The following is a 19,709-nucleotide window of genomic DNA, read 5'->3' as shown; positions in this document are numbered from 1 at the left end:
CGCTGACGATCGATCTCTTCCTCGTACTCGACGATAGAAAAAAAGATGAACTAGGACAACAGGAAAGTCTGAGAGGAAATGTAGCTGCGTTCAGCTGAGCCGGACCTTGAGTTCCCCCTGCACGTGCTTCAGCTCTGCCTTGTCTCCTTCCTTGAATGCCCTCTTCTTCCTGTTAAGGATGTCCTTGACATTACTGGTAATCCAGGGCTTGTTGTTCGAGAAGCAGCGCACAGTTTTTGTGGGAACTACAACATCCATACAGAAGTTCATGTAGTCAGTTGTGCAGTGTGTGACCCCATCAATGTAAGTGTCTCCACTGCCTCAGGAGACCACTTTCTGAAGGTGCGTGTGGTTACTGGGTGTCTCTGAATCTGTGGTTTGTACTGTGGGTTAAGCAGGACCAGGTTGTGATCAGACTTCCCCAGTGGTGGTAGAGGGATGGCAGTGTAAGCTTCTTTAACATTTGCATACAGGAGGTCTATTGTCCTGTTCTTCCTGGTGGGACAGCTTACAAACTGGTGAAAGTCCGGTAGTGTTGAGTCCAATGTAACAGGGTTAAAGTCCCCAGAGATGGCAATGAATGCATCAGGGTGTTGTGTCTGTAGTCTCGCGATGGTGGAGTGGATGACGTCACACGCGGTCTCAGCGTGCACTCGCGGAGAGATGTAAACACAAACAACAATGACGTGGGAGAACTCCCTGGGCATGTAGTATGGTCGGAGACCTACCGCCAGCAGCTCAATGTCCTTGCTGCACGTTGCCTCCTTCACAGTAATATGTCCCTGGTGACACCATCTGGTGTTAATAAACAGCGCAAGTCCCCCTCCTTTCCGTTTGCCACTGCGTTTAGTGTCTCTGTCCACTCTCACTTTTATTGATACCGAGGGAAATTCTATAATTACTAAAGTTACAGAGACAGACTGTTACCATGGTAACATGAACAGTGGTTTACTTAGGGTACAGGGACAGTGAGTTACTATAGTTACAGGGACAGTAAATTACTATATGAGTTACTATGGTTACAGGGACAGTGAGTTACTGTAGTTACAGGGACTGTTACTATGGTAACCGGGACATGCTGTGTCTGTCTGGAATATGCTCCAATCTGCTTTTTTTTTGTCCACAATGAAACTAAAATAATGATATGAATTATATACTGAACTAAAGCCTATATTTACTGTGTCATCAAAAACTTCGGGTCGGCTTCATGAATTAAATCATGAGGAATTAACTTTTCCTCGATGGGACCTGGAGCCTGATGAACATCTGAAAACAAACGACTCAAGAGGACAAAAACATAAACATCAGAAAATAACACCAACTTCATGTTTGAAGTTTAATTTCAAAGAAGAATATTAATGTACAGCCTGGATAAAATCCCGACTGTGATATTTAATAAACAGAAGTGGTTGATGTTATTTAATGCAACATGGCCATCGTATAAGAGGCGGATTGGAAGCAATGAAACTTTGTGTTGACATGGTGTCAGTTATTTAAAAAGTAAATCACTTGTAGAATATAGAGACATTATTTGAGTGAATTATCAAGAGTAACACACATGAACAACATGACAGAAAGATCACTGTGCCTGGGTTTACACCAAGAGCAGAAACACCAGCCCATCTTAAAACACGGGGTTAATTAGATCAGACGAAGAAGAAATGTGGAGGAGAACATGTTCCCTCTAAAGTGAAGAAGAGTCCAAGTATTCAGTTACAAACTACAGAGAGACTCAAAGAAAGCTCAACTTCCTTCACACTTCCCTTCATTACAGAAGTCCAGTCAAAGATTATTTTTCTGCCTTTGGAACGCTCCACACTCCTGTCCACTAGGGGGCAGTGATTACAAAAAGAGACATTAAACTTGAACATGAAATATAAAAACATAAGAACAAATAAAAGAGCTGGCATCATCTATCTTTCTTTGTGTTTCCTGACACAGAAATAATCTCTTCAGATCGATCAGTCTGGGAGGAAACTGTGGAAACAGTGACACCTGCTGGCTGTGATAGCAGCAACAGAACCTAAACATGAATTATTATTCAAATAAAACCCTCCACAGATTGAATTTATTTCTATTTAAAATCCTGAGATAATAAAAACAGAAGGTTCAAACATCAAAGTGTAATAAACATCAGAATGATTAGTTAAAAATAAAGATAGTTTGATAACGTGTCCGTTGTTACCCTGACATGATGAATGAATATCAATGATTGAGTCTGCATGTTATTCAGCTCTTTTTATATCATCTCATATTACATCAAATATTCAGGTGCTGACTCTGCACCTGGATCCAGACATCCTGTTTGTAGTTCTTTTAAAAACTCAGTGAAGCCTCCCTGTCCACAGGGTGGCGCTGCAACAGAAACATTTATATCCAAATCAAAGAGTTCATCTTCGGTCGTTGAGTCATGAAGCAGTTTAAATTCCGTTATGAGAATAGAAAAATGTCCGAGGTCATGGTCCTGTGTGTGACAGTGGAGCTGATCTCAGAGCAACTCAGACTGCAGCACTGAGAGTCACCTGCGCTGTGATTGGTCTGTCAGTCTCCCAGTAACACAGCCCAGTTAAAGACTCACCAACACACCAGCTGCTGCTTCCAGCTCTGTGATCGGCAGGATCCTCTCTTTAAAGACCCACTCCAAGCTGTTGATATAAAAAGACATAAATGAGAGATTACACTCTGAGAGAGACTTCATGATTATTCTGATCATATAATATCATCGTTATCATGATTATTCTGATTATCAGTGATACAGAACATCCAGTATGAAGAGCAGCAGGGACTTCAGTCCTGCTCAGAAGTGAAGTGGGCGGGTAAAGTAGCACGCCACCTTTCAGCTCTCTTGGTCAATCGTGTTGGTGACTTGAAGCTTAAAGGGACAGAGAGTCCTTGAAGGCATCATCATGTCAGAGACAGTTGAGTGATGTGTTTACTGAGAGTCCTTGAAGGCATCATCATGTCAGAGACAGTTGAGTGATGTGTTTACTGAGAGTCCTTGAAGGCATCATCATGTCAGAGACAGTTGAGTGATGTGTTTTCTGAGAGTCCTTGAAGGCATCATCATCATGTCACAGGCAGTTGAGTGATGTGTTTACTGTTGATTCATGTAAACTGTGTTTAAATCTAGCAGCAGCAGTTTCTGATTTTCTCGGCCTTTTGGGACAGAAATAACAGCAGACATTAAACACACTTTAAAGAGTTATTTCCACCTGGATGAACTGCAGTGTCTCACAGGTGTGCTGTGTGTAATCTGTCCCTGTGTGTGTTACGAGCCTTGTGTAAGAACAATGTGAACCTGTCTGTGTCTGTGCATCTCACCATCTTACTAATGGAGCCTTTAAATAGCATGGAAACACTGCACCATGACTTTAGAGCAGGTTTTTGTTGGTCCATGGTGCAGCTGCTTTCTGCCCCCTGAGACAGCAACGCCCCACCAACACACCTGAGCACAGGTCATGTTAAGACCTAAACACACTCAGGGGAAAGAGGAAGTGCTGATTCAACGTTTACTGATGTAAAGGTTCAAGTGATTTATCTCAAGTGTCCTCACAGGGAAATGAAAAAGTGTCCCTCTGAAGAACATTTCTTTGTTTGGTGCAGAGTTAACAGAACTTCACGTCATATTTCAGAGATCATTAAACTGAATTTATTCTGACTTCAAATAACAGAAAAATAACAAACATTAACTTTGCTGTAATCAGTTTGATGAAGAATGTCTAACTGCTCTGAATCTGAATGGCTACTCCTCATGTCTCTTATTTTTCGTGGCTTGAACCGGAAGTCGTTCTGTGCCGCCATGTTGATGGACGTCTCAGGTCTCTTATTTTCAGCACAGAGGATCGAGGAAACTTGACACCAGCCTTCCAGGAAGACTTTTTACGGACAGACATGCCCCCTTATCAAATATCACTAATTGACTGGATCAGACTTCAGTGAAACTTCTCAACATTAGCAGAGTTTAATAAGGGAGAAAAGACGGACATTAAAAAGACGCTAAACAGACACAGCAGACATTTAAGTGTCTGTAAACATCTGTCAGTTTGTAAAGAGTCGTTCTGTGATGAGCTGGAATTAAAAAAGTGTTTGACATGAAGATTAACAACGAACCTATCTGTTTGAAACCCGAAGTAAATTTGGACTTCACACCAACTTTATAAGCTGGTTGAAAGCTATGTACAAGCAGCCTAATGCCAGAGTTAGAGTTAATGGAGTAATGTAAATTTATTTTTAAGATCTCAAAAGGTACCAGACGAGGGGCTCCATTGTCACCATTGATGTTCGTACTATCTATTGAACCGCTGACAGAATATATTAAGGTAGAACAAAAAATAAAAGGCATATCTATAGCAGGAGAAAATCACAAATTGGCAATGTATGCTGATGATATCTGAATTTATTTATATAAGCCTGAACAGTCAGGTGAAGTACTAATGAAGGTAATTAAAGAGTAATTTCAGGGTACACATTAAATATAAATAAGTCTGATGGAATGCTAATGGGCTGTACAATCGGGGATGAAATCAAACAGAATTAAAACCGCAAGCGGTGATGAAGGGCCCTCGCACCCCTGTGCATGTCGGGGTGTGTTGCGACCGCGGGAGTGCAGCAGCAGTGGAGCGTGGCTAAGCAGCAGGCCGTGCAGTCCGATTTGTGTAAAAGTCGTACTATGGTATGCTGAAATAGTCAGCGTGAAGATCACAGAAAATTTTGACGTAGAGCAGTTCAGGCTGGCACAACCTCCAAAAAGTTAAAACGCACGCCACGCCCACGCCCACGCCCTTTGACGAAATAACATGCAGCGCACAACGAGATATATTGAGCCTGTCTAGAACGCACTGACACCGAGTTTGCGTCGATCGGATGAGCGCCCTCGGACAAGTGCGTTCAAATAGGACGGCTGAAATCAGCGATTTTGAGCGATTTTGGGCCATTATCGTGAAATTCAACTTTAATTTGTGGACTTCCTGTCAGGTTTTTTGAAATGCTGCAAGATGATTTTTAGTCCGTCCTGAGAAGCTCAATATGAGCTAATAATCCTTTCAGTTCCAATAGGGTCCTACACACTTGTCAGTGCTTCGGCCCTAATAATAATTCCTTGGGTTTCAAGAGGGTCCTACGCACTTGCCAGTGCTTCGGGCCCTAAATATGCATTTCATTGGGATGTTGAGGGGATACATTTTTTTTTTCCCCCCAATTAAGATGCTAGAAATGAGAGAGAGATTAATGAGCATTATTGTAATGCTGATGTTCTGAGTTTTAACTCGACTTCCACTTAAGTTACAAGAACGTGCACAAGCCTGCTGGTTAAGAACATCGGTAGGTAATCAGTGTTGATAAATCCCATGTTCTTAACCTGCAGGCTCGCACACGTTCGGGGACATTTGCATTCAGATACGCCTCCAATTAACCATTTACGGTAACAACACACCTCTTTAAAAACCACCTGAATATATTTACCTCGCCAGAATAATGACTATGAGAGCAAAGAAAAGGAGCTTCATAACAACAGGAATGGAAGTGGAAGAGGTTGAATAAAAAAGGGAAATAAAGAAATAGATTAATAAATAAAGAGATAAAATAAGGTTAGTAACTCTCGCGCTAAGTGACCCAGATAAATGATTAATAACAACGCATCACGGCACAAAAGCGACAAGTATCTGCTCCACAATTTCACCCTTGAACATTTACAGCGTGGTCAGGGGCACAGCTCTCTCTGGGGGATTAATCAAACAGTGACGCTCTTCCAACAGAACAAGCTGGACCAAACGGATCAGTGCGCTCTTTTGAACTTACTGCGGAGCTCACGGTTCACCAAATCATCTAATAATGCAAAACGAGCCATGATGTAACATTTCAAAGTAACGCCTGTCACAGCTGACTTTTTAAGGTTTTCAGACCAATTAGGCAACAGGTCTGTTTTCAAACCACACAAAATCACTTATTTTGTGTTTTGATTTTTTTTGAAAAAAACTCGGAACATGCATCTAGGTTGAGATGGATTCTGGCGTGCTGTGACACTTGTGGTGCTTTTTATTTGTAGTTTCAATGTTCTACCTCTAGATTCTGTGTGTAAGCATGCTCAGAGCTGTGCTTATATTTACACACATTTCTAAGTAAAAGAACGAAAGTTGATAAATTCCACTCTGCGTGGGAATGTTCTTACACACTCATTACGCACAGATCCGTGCTCACACACTGTTGATAGATGAGCCCCCTGGACTTTTCTCCTTTCCTCTTGGTGTATTGTTTGCTTTTCTCCTTTCCTCTTGGTGTATTGTTTGTTTTTTTCAGCACTTTTGTAGTAATTTGTTTGTATATTTAGTCACTTCTAAATTGTAGTTCTCATCTGCCTTGGTATGATGTTTACATTTTGATGATTAACTTTCTTTGTTTAAATGTGTAACCTTTTTACTAAACCATGTGACTACTACTGATCATGTGACTGGCTGTAAACCGTTAAAGGAAGTAGCTTGGCTGCCATTTTGTACCTGCCCTGATGAAGGCCTGTTTAGCTGAAACATGTTTTTATGAATCTGTAGCCCTGATGAATTAAAGGCTTTTTATGCTGAACCCTCTGAGTGCCTCAGACTTCTTCAAAAACTTCGAAGTTGGATCCCCGCACGGAAGAGCACCAGAGGAACTAATTACCAAAATAATTTACAACACCCATGCAGCACTCCATGCATCTGCTTTTTGACTGGAAATATTGTATTTTCAAATTCCAAAACATTTCAAGGTTTTTAATGACTGTAGGAATCCTGAACTGTGTTTAGTGAAACCCTGTAGAGACCAGGATGGACTAAACCCAACCCTGTACTCACATCAGAGTCTCCAGACTGTAGTCTGGATTCTTCTGAAGGTCACTCAGCAGCTTCACTCCTGAATACTGCAGCTTGTTGTCACCCAGGTTCAGCTCTCTCAGATGGGAGGGGTTGGACTTCAGAGCTGAGGCCAGAGAAGAACAGCTGATCTCTGACAAACTGCATCTCATCAATCTGAATAAAGAATAAAAGATGTGAATAAAAAGAATGATCCATCAGATGATAACATAACAACATAACTAGGTCCAATAAGTGAGTCTGTCCCTAAAATAAGTAGAGAGACTTTGTCATTCTGTTATTGTGGATCATTCAAATGTCAACTTTCTACAGACATCATCCAAACATTCATACAGCTGTTCATGTCAATAAAGACACCAACATGTTACTGACCTCAGTCAAGATTACACAACCAATACTCTACTGAGCTTTACACACCTGGGAGTGGTGAGTGTGACTGTGTGTGTGTGTGTGTGTGTGTGTGTGTGTGTGTGTGTGTGTGTGTGTGTGTGTGTGTGTGTGTGTGTGTGTGTGTGTGTGTGTGTGAGTCTGTGTGTGTCTGTCTGTGTGTGTGTGTGTGTGTGTGAGTGTGTGTGTGTGTGTGTGTCTGTGTGTGTGAGTCTGTGTGTGTGTGTGAGTGTGTGTGTGTGTGTGTGTGTGTGTGTGTGTGTGTCTGTGTGTGTGTGTGTGTCTGTCTGTCTGTCTGTCTGTCTGTCTGTCTGTCTGTGTGTGTGTGTGTGTGTGTGTGTGTGTGTGTGAGTGTGTGTGTGTGTGTGTGTGTGTGTGTGTGTGTGTGTGTGTGTGTGTGAGTATGTGTGTGTGAGTGTGTGTGTGTACTTCATAATAAAATATATATCAGTTCAGATAATCTTGTGTCTTCAGTTTTGAACATTTAATAAAAATCAGAAACTTTAAAAACTTAAAGAACTCCACTTAAACTATTTCAGTAAAAATCAGATTTTTTTATGATGCAGAGTCAAACAAGAAAATAAACATGAACAGCATTCAATCTAAAACTTCATGGACGTCAGAAACATGTGAACATGAAAGTGTTTCAGCTGATAATCAAACACATGAGATGTAAAACACAAACAGAGAAGAAGAGAACTGACTTCAGAGTCTCCAGTCTACAGTTTGGACTCTGCAGTCCCTCACACAGCAGCTTCACTCCTGAATACTGCAGCTTGTTGTCACCCAGGTTCAGCTCTCTCAGATGGGAGGGGTTGGACTTCAGAGCTGAGGCCAGAGAAGAACAGCTGATCTCTGACAAACTGCATCTCATCAATCTGAATAAAGAATAAAAGATGTGAATAAAAAGAATGATCCATCAGATGATAACATAACAACATAACTAGGTCCAATAAGTGAGTCTGTCCCTAAAATAAGTAGAGAGACTTTGTCATTCTGTTATTGTGGATCATTCAAATGTCAACTTTCTACAGACATCATCCAAACATTCATACAGCTGTTCATGTCAATAAAGACACCAACATGTTACTGACCTCAGTCAAGATTAGACAACCAATACTCTACTGAGCTTTACACACCTGGGAGTGGTGAGTGTGACTGTGTGTGTGTGTGTGTGTGTGTGTGTGTGTGTGTGTGTGTGTGTGTGTGTGTGTGTGTGTGTGTGTGTGTGTGTGTGAGTGAGTGAGTGAGTGTGAGTGTCTGTGTGTGTGTGTGACTGTGTGTTGGTTTGACCTGTATATGAGGACTATAAGCCGGTTTACATACTTACATTATAAGGACATCTTGTAACTGTGAGGACAAAGGCAATGTCCTCACAGTGTTTTGCCATTCAGCAAGCTGCAACCAACGCCCTCTCGCTTTTTCTCAAAATGTCCCCATATTCCGAAAAATCTATTTTTTTTGTGTGTCAGTGTGTATCTGTGTATCAGCGTCTACTTTGGAGGTGTGGCTTCTCCCACACACGTTTTCACACATTTCCACATACTGAACGAGCGCCGTTCATTGGCTACAGATCCCTGGTCAGGGATTGGCTGGAGTCGAAGTCACTCAGGAAGATTCTGATCAGTGATTGGCTGCATCTGAGTTTAATGGTGAAGGTTACAACATGAAGCAGCTGTGGAGTGCTGAAACTATTGATTCACATGAAGAATTTGGAATTAAAGACTGGTACGTAATACTATTCTTGATGTTTTAATAACTAAATATATATATGTAGGTTTATATTCGAAGCTTGATGGTAATTTCTTGCAGCTGATTTTAAGTTAAACGAAGCTAGTATGGTGCTTAGTAAATAGGTCGATCATCATGCTCGACTAACACGGAAGTCGCTCTGATCAGTGATGGATCCTGAGTGGTTTATGGCCAGACCCTGCTGATGCTAGCAAGGTTGTAAGGGCCTGGTGATCAGTCCTCAGTGTGAAATGCCGGCCATACAAGTACATGTGCCATCGCTCACATGCCCAGACACAAGCCAGTGCTTCTCGTTCTCCCACAGAGTACTTCTGCTCAGCTGCTGTGAGAGAGCGAGAGGCGAACTCGATAGGGCGCTCTGTGTCGTGTTGAATCTGGGACAGCACAGCGCCAACTGCTGTGTTGGATGCGTCGCAGGTCAGGATTGTGGGGCTCACTAGGTCAAAATGCGCCAGCACAGGAGGGGAGATGAGTTGTTCCTTAAGATGGCAGATTGCTGCAGAGCAGCCTGGCTTCCATATCCAGGGCGCATCCTTCTTCAAGAGGTCACACAGTGGGGCTATGGTTGAGGAGTATTGGGGCAGGAAACGTAAGTAGTAAGCTGTCATCCCCAGAAAGGAGGCAAGCTGAGTTGGATTAGTGGGCTCCGGGAGGCGCTGCACAGCCTCCACGTTGGAGTGGAGGGGGCTAAGGCCATCAGCAGTCAGGCGAAAACCCACAAAGTCAATAGTGGGTACAGAGAAGGCGCACTTCTCCCTGTTCAGTGTGAGATTGTGACTGGCAAGCATGCCAAGCACCTTGGTTAGGCGCTCATCATGGACTGTTGCTGTTGGGCCATGCACCACTATGTCGTCCAGGTAGATGACCACCCCGGGACACCTGCAAAGATGGTGGACATTATTTTCTGGAAACAGCTGGGGGCTGAGCTGAGACCGAAAGGCATCCGGGTGTAACGAAACACCCCGGTGTGTGTGACAAAGGCTGTGAGGTTCCGGCTGTCTGGGTGTAGTGGAACCTGTAGGTAGCCCTAGCGGAGGTCCAATTTTGTAAACACAGAGGAGCCATGGAACTTAGCAGTCAGCTCCTCCACTGTGGGTAGTGGGTACTTGTCCTTATTGACTGACCTGAGATCGATGCATGGGCGCAGTCCCCCATCTTTTTTTTTTGCCACCACCAAATTGGAGATCCAGGGTGACGCATCTACCTGATCGATTATGTCCACGTCCAGTAATTTCCCCAGCTCAGTGAAGACGTCGTCACGCAGAGCAAGGGGCAGGCGTCGCAGGGGCTGAATGACAAGGCGTATTGCAGGGTCAAGCAGGGGCTGGTGGTTAAAGGTGGTGAGACAGCCCAGGCCATTGAACAGGGAGGGCCATCGTTGTTGCCATGACAGGCCCACAGTTTGGATTGTGCAGCCGGTGTTATCAACAAGAGAGAACCCCAGGTCACAAAACAAATCCAGGCCCATGAGGTTAGCGCCATGCTTGGACACTGGAATGTGAATGACATGAGTGCTCTTGTCCCATAGCGAACAGGAAAGGATATTGTGCCTGCCATGCTAATTTTAGAGTTGCCATAGCCATATAAATCCTCTGCGTTGGGCTTAATTGTCCGTTGGGAGAAAAGTCGCCGCACTGTGGACAAGTTCAGCAGTGACCGTGATGCACCAGTGTCTAGCAGCAGTGGAAGGCACACTCCATCTAGCTCAACTGTGCACCACTTGAATGGCCGGGAAGGTGAGCTCACTGAATGGATAGTCGTTGGTGCTGGAGGGCCGGTTGTTCGGGTGGCATCAGAGGGGTTAGAGCGACAGACCTTAGCAAAATGATTTTGTTTGCCGCAGCGTCGACACCTCTGCCCTTTAGCTGGGCAGCTGGGGCTGTGTGTGGTGTGCGATGAAGAGCCACAATTTCCACACTTCCACTGCGATGATGTGTTACGACCCCCAGCAAAATTCACATCCAGGCAGCTCATCTCCAGGTCAAGCGTAGCTGGGGTGGTTCTTACGGTCTGCGTGACCAGTCTGGGTGGCGAATGAGACTCAGGTGTTAGCTGTGATGCTAACCGTGCTGTTGATTCGAACTGGAAGGCTATCTCCACTGCCCTTGTAAGTGTTAAGTCGTCAGCTGACATTAACAGCTTTTCTCTGACTTTTGGGTCAATAGCATGTTCAGCTAATTGGTCCCTTATAAGTTCATTCTCCAAAGCCCCAAACTGGCAGAGGCTAGCCAAGCCCCTTAGGTCGGCTACGTAATGGTGAACGGACTCACTCACGTGCTGCCTCTGCTGGCGGAAGATGATCCGTCGGAGAATGACGCTCCGTGGAGCAGCAAAATGTCCAGCCAGCAGTGTGACACACTCTGTGTATGTAGCAGCGGGTCCGAGTGTTCTGAAGATCCTCTGTCCCTCACTGCCCAGGTTGTGAATGAGTATAGCCCTCCGTTGTGCGTCCTCGGCGTCTTCCAGGCCGACGGCCACGATATATGTTTCAAACGATTCATGCCAACGTTCCCAGGGCACCGGAGGCTCGCCGGGAAGCGCCAGGAAGGGAGAGAGAGGTGGGAAAGAAAACTCCATCCTCGTCGCCAATGTTGTGTTCACAGACTCACAGGACTCGACGTCTTTGAACACCTAACACAGCCCAACACATGGGTCACTTAACACTGAGAGCCCCGCTCTGTTTACTAAACCCTCTTAACACGTTAACTGCCGTAAAGCTGCCGAGTTTTTATCACTTTGAATTATATTATCCATTTTTATTAGCTCCTTACCACTCTGTTGATCATGTTATGGCTGCAGATGAAATATTTTGTCTAAAATTGTCATGCACACCACAAGAATACATCTGAGCATCATCATAGGATATATATTTTCTGATATATCATGCATTAATGATGTGAATGTGATATTATAAGACTTGAGTTGCATATTCACATTTCCAAATGTACCTGTGTTGATTGTAGTCTAAATTACACTTTGCAACATCTAGCAAATCAAATGCGGCAAGGTAATACTTCCTTATCAGGCAGAAACCTTGATCAGAACCAGACTTGTGTTGAACAGCTATCTACTGACTGTGAAAGGCTTTCAGTAAGAGAGAACAAGACAAACACAATAACTGATTGCTACAATGCCAAAAAAATGGTTTAAGTATTTGTAATATAAATATATAAGTAATTATAATAGACTAATCATAATCATAGTTGAGGTCATCTGGCCTAATATTAGCAATGACAACTTTATAGCATCAGTCCTCCAGGTATTATTACCCTTAAATTATTGCAGTTGGGAGTTTAACAGCTCTAAGATAATCATTGGCATCACAGAAGTGATAATTAAATAATTATTGATATTAATAGTTGTAGCAGTTGGAGTCAGACAGGTCCACAACAGCTGTCCGTCCACAAAAACAAGCCTATAGAACCTATCAGTCAAGGGAGATCAAGAATCTCAGGAAGCTTTATGGTTAATAACTTAAATGAGACATTAGTTGTAAAGTTACAGAGACCAAGAGACTCATTGTGCCAGAACCCCTAGCAGTCTAAGCCTATGGCATAATTTATAGGAGCCAGTGCTAGCCCTAACTATAACTTTTTTCAAAAAGTAAAGGTTTAAGCCCAGTCCTAAAATAAGAGAGTTTTAAAGGGGTTGACTTTCTGTTCACTGTATAGTCAAAGTATCTCCATATTTCACTCACCATCTAAACTTTCGTGGTGCAGGTGCTGCTGCCAATTATCCAATTCCGTGAACTACAAAGTGTGTGGGAAAAAAACGAGAACATGGTCCACCCTTTCTAAAGACACTCTTTACTCACTTCTACTGGTTACAGACTCAGTCAAAATTATTTTCTATAATGTCACACATACCAATAGCATTATATCACTGTCAGTAAAATGCTTTATTAATACACATTCCATTAGACAAATCAAATACTCAAATTATATTGCCTTTTCAAAACTACTTTATACCTTTCTATTATGTGATACTTTTCAGGCTGGATTACCATGCATCACCACTATATGGTTGATGTCCTGTTAGCCAGGGGCCTAAACTATGTAGCTAGTTCAACATACCCAGGGTACCTTTAGGATATCTGGCTTTACTAACCCTGACATAAATTATCCGTGTTTAACAGTCACATGAAGCTGGTTATCAACCTGATGAGTGAACCCTCGAGTTTCAGAGAGCGTGTTCACATGAAAGGGGCAGAGTTAGCTTCATATATCACGATCATCACTGCGTCTGCCGTCAGCGGATCCTCATGTCTAACAACCTCCCAAAGACTAAAGTTACACAGCTGCATCAACAAATGCAAAAACGGCAATTGGCTGACAAATAGAAAAAAATGGCAATTATTAATGTGCAAACTACGGCTTATTACATAAAAAATTCCCATTTTTAGTTCACATTAGAACTGACTATAATAACTCCTGTTTCCCCTTAACTGAATGTGCTCTGACTGTTTCATGTGGGGTGTTTAACAATTTTAGCAGTTATATTTCAGCTGCAGCATAAGTTACCATGGCGATATACCCAGGTAAGAAGTGAACCACCTTCGTAAGACTGAAAACCCAGGGTTAACCCTGAAGTTAGATCGCTAACCCCAAATCCTGCTTCATAGTACAGGCCCCAGGATTATCCTCTTCACTAAGGGTTGGCTATAAGTCTAGGTTTAGGTGATGACTAGATACATCAGTGTAATACTAATAAAAATGATCTTGCTATGTTTGTGTGTGGGATTCAATTCAATTCAAAAAACGTTATTTGTCCCCAGGGGGCAATTCAAAGGCACACAGAGCAGTAAATTAACGACAGAGCAGGTAGACTTAAAATTTAAACCAAACATAAAAGTTATGTCCAGTTAAACCAGTATGGTCTTCATCACTAAGGGTCATGATATGTTTGTGTCTGTGTATGGGTTGTGTCCAGTTAAACCAGTATGGTCTTCATCACTAAGGGTCATGATATGTGTGTGTCTGTGTATGGGTTGTGTCCAGTTAAACCAGTATGGTCTTCATAACTAAGGGTTTTGTTATGTGTGTGTGTGTATGGGTTATGTCCAGTTAAACCAGTATGGTCTTCATAACTAAGGGTTTTGTTATGTTTGTGTGTGTGTGTGTGTATGGGTTATGTCCTGATAAACAAGGGGGTCCTCATAATTCAGGGTTGTGTTAGGAAACGCCTACTCCCGCCCCGTCCCCTTTATCCTGTGAAATGTCAGGTTTCCTATCTCCAGACTCTATTACTATAATAACATTCTGAGTAGTTGTTGCTGAGATCATACAGAGCAGTTTTATGTTTCCTATGTCTCTCTAGGCCAAGGGGAAAGGTGGGTCCTTATATACAGGTATTTGACCTGGTATGGATAAAGTGTCCTAGTAAACCACCCATACCTGTATAGGTGTGTGTGTGTGTGTGTGTGTGTGTGTGTGTGTGTGTGTGTGTGTGTGTGTGTGTGTGTGTGTGTGTGTGAGTGTGGGTGAGGGTGTGTGTGGGTGAGTGTGTGTGTGTGTGTGTGTGTGTGTGTGTGTGTGTGTGTGTGTGTGTGTGTTTATGGGATTAAAGCAGAAAAAACTTTAAAGAAGTGAAACTCTGAAAAGTAAATCAAGTTAGGGGGGTCTGGGGGGATTGTCCCCCAGAGGAAATATCTAGCTATTCTAACATTCAAATGAGGCTTTTTGGAGCATTTTGAGATTAGATCATGATACATGAGGACCCGTCATAAGAACAGTTTCTTCCCCCAGGCTGTCACTCTGATGAACGCTAAACAGTCACAGAGTGTCAGACCTGTCACGGTGAAATAACTCTAAACCAACCGTCACTGTGAATATACATATATGTACAGTATATATATATTAATCATTGATCAATACACGCACACTTATTTATGTAAATACTTGAATTGACATCTTAATTGACTCATCTGTCACATAACTGCATTTTACTTATCATCATGTTACTTCAGCATCTTTTGCACTATTCACCACTGCACTGTTTCATATTTAGTCATGTAAATATTAGTCTTTTCTTATTATGTTTATTGTTGATATTTAATGTTGTAGCTGTACATAAGAGAGCACAGTTCACCCAAGTTAAATTCCTTGTGTGTGTAAGCATACCTGGACAATAAATCTGATTCTGATTCTGATTGTTTTGATACTAAATAAGAAGCCGACTCTGTTCTTAACCTTAAGCAGCGTAAAGTAGTAACAACACAGAAATACCCTCAAACAAGTTACAGAAGTTAGAGTACATCAGACTTTAGTCTGGAGTAACAAATGAAAAACAGTTACTTTGCAAAAATGTACCTTTTACAGAATATTATTTATATATTTGTTTTAATGCATTAATGTGTTCCTCATTTTGTTGTCATTGCTACAGTTGGATCTAATCCTACTTGAGTTATGTACATACCTGTAGTTGGATACCTTGTGAATTCACAGGGCATATAATAAAGATATTTTTGACAAATAGTGTATTCATCCTATTTTGCATTATAAATCTGAATCTGAGAAGTAACTAGCAAAGAAAGATTTTCTATAAATTCAGTGTAGTAAGAAGTATATTTTTATTAAGTACAAGAAGGCTTCTTTTTTTTTACATTGGACAGAACTTATGCAGTACTGTACTTAATAACTTTCACCCACTCAGTCGTTAAAAGTAAACTAGTGCTAGCTTGTTAAGCTAATATAACATGTAAGAATTATGTCATCAAACGGTCCAATTTAAAGTAGAGGTGGGCGATATGGGAAAAATATCATTTTTTTCCATACTGATCTTTAGACAAATCTGTAAGTTACTGACCAGTTCAACCAAACTTATTTCCCTGTATAATGTTTTTAAATGCACAAAAACTGTGCTAACTAGTTTAATCTATTTTAAAATCATCTTTGTAGGAGGTCTGGAGGTCTCTCACCCAGAACATCTTTAGCAACAGAAATGTCTTTCCCTCAATTTGATCAATATTTATGCACAATTTGAAGGTTTTCCTCACCACTTTGAAATTATGATTTAGTTATGTGTCCTCTTTTTATGTTCATCAGGAACATTTTCACGCAGTTATTCATTCATTTAAAAACATGTAGACTTCGAGTTCTTGTGTTTCTGTTCTATTTTAGCCCTGCAGAGATCCTACAGCTGTAGCTTCATACAGGCTCTGCAGCCTTTGTTGTTTTTTATGACATCATTGGACTAACTTTAGTTTAGTTTATATATAATCAAACATAATACAGAATGTGTTCATTCTGTGACACATGATCAAAGTAAGTTTTACTGACAGAAGAGTTTAATTCATAGAGGGGGCGGGACATTGTTGATTGACAGACAGACAGTCACCATGGTTACTCACTCTCACCTGCCTGCTGCTTTGTAACATCGTTTAGTGTAATCCCTATAAGTTCGGTTATCACAACAGGTGAGCTTCGGGTGGAGAAGCTTGATAAGTAACTTTTAAAAACCGAGAGAGAGCAGAAAACACCGACAGTAACATTTTAAACACCGGGGTTATATCTCTCATCACTGACTGTCTGAGCTCCTCTGTCTGACTCTGTGCAGACTGTGAACGTCTCTCCGGCTCGTTAAACGGTTTCTTGTGTCGCTATCTGAGATGTAAACTTAACTGTGCAAACTATGCAGATAAGTTAACTGTTGCTCACAGTGTGTCGGTTTGGAAAAAAATCAGAACAGTTGCATATAACCGGGATGGAGTTGTTTTTGCGGACTTTACTTTTAAGTTTCGTTTTCGTTTTTACCGCTGCGGAGCAAAAAAGGGGGGGGGGGAGAGACGCGTCTGTGTCGGAGCATAAACTGCAGCATGATAGAATAAATACATTAGCCCGGTTCTATCTCTCTGCTTTGGCAGATCGTCAGCACGTTAAAATCCTTCACGATCTAAGATCGTTATATCGCCCACCACTAGTTTAAAGGTGATTCATGTCGCGTGGTGCTTTGTGTGGGTAATGTGTTGTATCACCTGTTGTCGTGCTGCGCGTTACTAACGGAGTGTGTCCGGTAGCGGAGCACTCAGCAACTGTCTGCTCTGCCTGTACGTAATAAAACTTTAACGGTAAACTCTGTCATGTTATAGATTGTTATTTCCCTGGTATTTTTTTCTTTGGTCTGGTAAATGAATTGCATTGAAATGCCACACAGACGCAAAACTACACTTGTGTTACAGGATTCAGATAAATGCCTGACATTAAAAACAGCATTTTGCACGTTTGTCAGTAACCCATATTCTGCTCGACTTTTTTTGTCTGACACTGACTAAAAATATTACAATTTTGAAATTGACGGAAATCCAAGCAGCAACGGAGAACTGTAATCACTGTCTGTGTGTGTGTATGTGTTACAATTCACTTAACAAACGCTTTTATCCAAAGAGAGTAAGTACAACACTAATCCATTCATACACCGCCACCGAAGCAGCAGGAGCAATGCAGGGTTAAGTGTCTTGCCGAAGAGAAAGAGAGTGAGAGAAAGAGAGAGTGAGTGAGTGAGAGAGAGAGAGGGTGTGAGAGAGAAAGAGAGAGAGGCGCATTCATGGCTCCATGCAGCTTCAGAGAAAGAGAGAGAAGGTCCGCTGTCCGCACACCCCTCTTGTAAATGTATCTTGCGCCAATCAAAACTGAAGCTTCTCATGGCTTCGTTTTAAAAATGTTAATATCCAGCTGCTTGCTGCTGATTCTGAACTCCTATAAATAACAGAATATCAAGAGGAACTTTTCAAAACGTGAGGCGTACACCTGGTGTTTGTGTTTGTGTTTTGCTCATAAATTGAACAGATTAAAGTAGTTTGTTGCAAAAACAAAATTAATTTAGAGGGAAAAACACATTTGATATGAATACAAACCTAATATTAAAATAAACCATAAGACAGGGGTGTCAAAGTCCTATTGGGTCGGGGGCCGATTTGTTCAAATGAGACCTCAAGTGGGCCGGACTAATTTTGCAGACATCACTATAACTCAACACATGGATATATAGGCTAATGTATGATTAAAAAAAAAAAAGACGACTTCCGGTGTGACGGTCGAGCAGCATGGACGAAAATGGATGGAGAAAAAGTGCCCGACTACGGAGAAGAACATGCTAGCACCTGAAGCTAGCGATAGCGCCTGATATGGCGGAAGATGGCGGCGCGCACAGACGCAGCGGCTCAGTGCTCCCTGAAACTTTGTGTATGGTGGCTGTTTGTATTGCTGTGTGAGTGGATATGTGTGGGTTTGAGTGAGCTAAAGTTCTCGTACAGTCGAGATGAACTCTTAAACATCGGGACAAGGCACCAAATGCCCATAACGAGTGCCTTTCACCGCTCGTATCAGATCCCAGAGGAAATTTGTACAACCACCGGACTCTCCGTGGATCACCCTGCCGGGCAGGTGGCTCTGAAGGCAGCAGAAGACACGTAAACAGAAGAGGGGGTGCTGGGCGGGAAACCTGGCCAGGCTAAAGAGAGCGCCAAGCAGACCACCGCTACCGAGCCTTTTTGTAGCTAACGCCAGGTCCCTGAGTAACAAAATGGATGAGCTGAGGTTGGAATTATCATCCCGGACAACCACCCGGGATGCCTGCGTGACGATTATTACAGAAACCTGGCTTGACCCGAGGGTCCCAGACAACGGCATTAAACTAACAGGCCGCTCCACACAACGCAGTGACAGGACCAGGCACTCTGGTAAGAGCCACGGCGGTGGTTTGTGTGTTTATGTGAATAACAGCTGGTGCACAAATACCGCCGTCATTAAATCACTGCTCACCAGATGTGGAGTTTCTAGCAGTGAAATGCAGACCATTCTACCTGCCGCGGGAGTTTTCTGTAGTTGTGGTGACAGCCATTTATACCACCAGACACCAGAAGTTAGCACTCGACCACCTGTTAGATACAACATAGATATACAACAGAAGACATATCCTGATGGCGTTTTTATAACTGCTGGAGACTTTAATCATGTCAATCTGAAGAGGGTGCTGCCAAAATTTGACCAGCATGTCAAATGTGCAACTAGGGGAGTTAACACGCTGGACTGTGTGTACTCTAACATAACTAAAGCATACAGAGCCTCTCCACTACACTACCACACCTCGGAAAATCTGACCACCTGTCACTCTTCCTGACCCCAGCATACAGCCCCATTATTAAAAAACTGAAACCCACCACCAGAACTGTTGCGACCTGGCCTAAAGACGCATGTCTACAATTGCAGGACTGCTTTGAAAGCACCAACTGGAGCCTTTTCTCTGACCCAGATATAGAAACTTACACCACCACTGTTCTCTGCTATATCAGGACCTGTATTGAAAACATAACTATCAACAAACACATCAGAGTTTTCCCAAGCAGGAAACCTTGGATTACCAAGGAGGTCCAGGCTCTGCTGAAGGAGCGAAATGCAGCATTCAGATCGGGGGAGAGAGAGCAGTACAGCACAGCCAGACACAATCTGAAGAAGGGTATCAAGCAGGCTAAGGCTGCTTACAGGGAGAAGATTGAGGATCACTTCTCCAACGGAGATCCAGCATGTATGTGGAAAGGCATCCAGCACATCACTAACTGCAAGGGAAACCAGCAACCACCTCCAGACAACAACACCCATCTTGCAGAGGAGCTTAATCACTTCTTTGCACGCTTTGATACTGCAGAGAGTGATGATGGAGCAACGCCCCCACCAGATGCAGCTGAACCCCCTCTGACCCTACAAACACAAGGTGAGGATAATCTTCAGCACT

At 42.6% G+C, this 19,709-nt stretch overlaps 2 protein-coding genes across 2 annotated transcripts in view; one reads left to right on the top strand and one right to left on the bottom strand.

Annotated features, from left to right (window-relative positions):
* Positions 1-19,709, top strand: part of si:busm1-57f23.1 (uncharacterized protein LOC368621 homolog) — a 270,341-nt gene that overhangs the window by 151,557 nt on the left and 99,075 nt on the right. The window lies entirely within an intron of this gene.
* On the bottom strand, positions 2,339-8,175 carry LOC132992121 (ribonuclease inhibitor-like). Its single transcript, XM_061061270.1, has 3 exons — positions 7,934-8,175; positions 6,825-6,998; positions 2,339-2,645 (listed from the first exon to the last, which is right to left on the bottom strand). The coding sequence occupies exons 1-3, from the start codon at positions 8,101-8,103 to the stop codon at positions 2,567-2,569; spliced, it is 423 nt and encodes a 140-aa protein (XP_060917253.1). The 5' UTR covers positions 8,104-8,175; the 3' UTR covers positions 2,339-2,566.

This window comes from Labrus mixtus, chromosome 17 (genome assembly GCF_963584025.1).
Source record: "Labrus mixtus chromosome 17, fLabMix1.1, whole genome shotgun sequence".
In the NCBI taxonomy this organism is placed as follows: Eukaryota; Metazoa; Chordata; class Actinopteri; order Labriformes; family Labridae; genus Labrus; species Labrus mixtus.
This window is presented reverse-complemented; position numbering and strand designations above follow the sequence as displayed.

What these genes read in the sequence shown, in the direction of transcription:
- LOC132992121 (XM_061061270.1), bottom strand. Translation starts at nt 8,103, where the DNA reads ATGAGATGCAGTTTGTCAGAGATCAGCTGTTCTTCTCTGGCCTCAGCT. An exon ending in TGTAGACTGGAGACTCTGAA is followed by an intron (nt 6,999 to 7,933) that starts GTCAGTTCTCTT and finishes TTCTTTATTCAG; the next exon opens with ATTGATGAGATGCAGTTTGT. An exon ending in TACAGTCTGGAGACTCTGAT is followed by an intron (nt 2,646 to 6,824) that starts GTGAGTACAGGG and finishes TTATATCAACAG; the next exon opens with CTTGGAGTGGGTCTTTAAAG.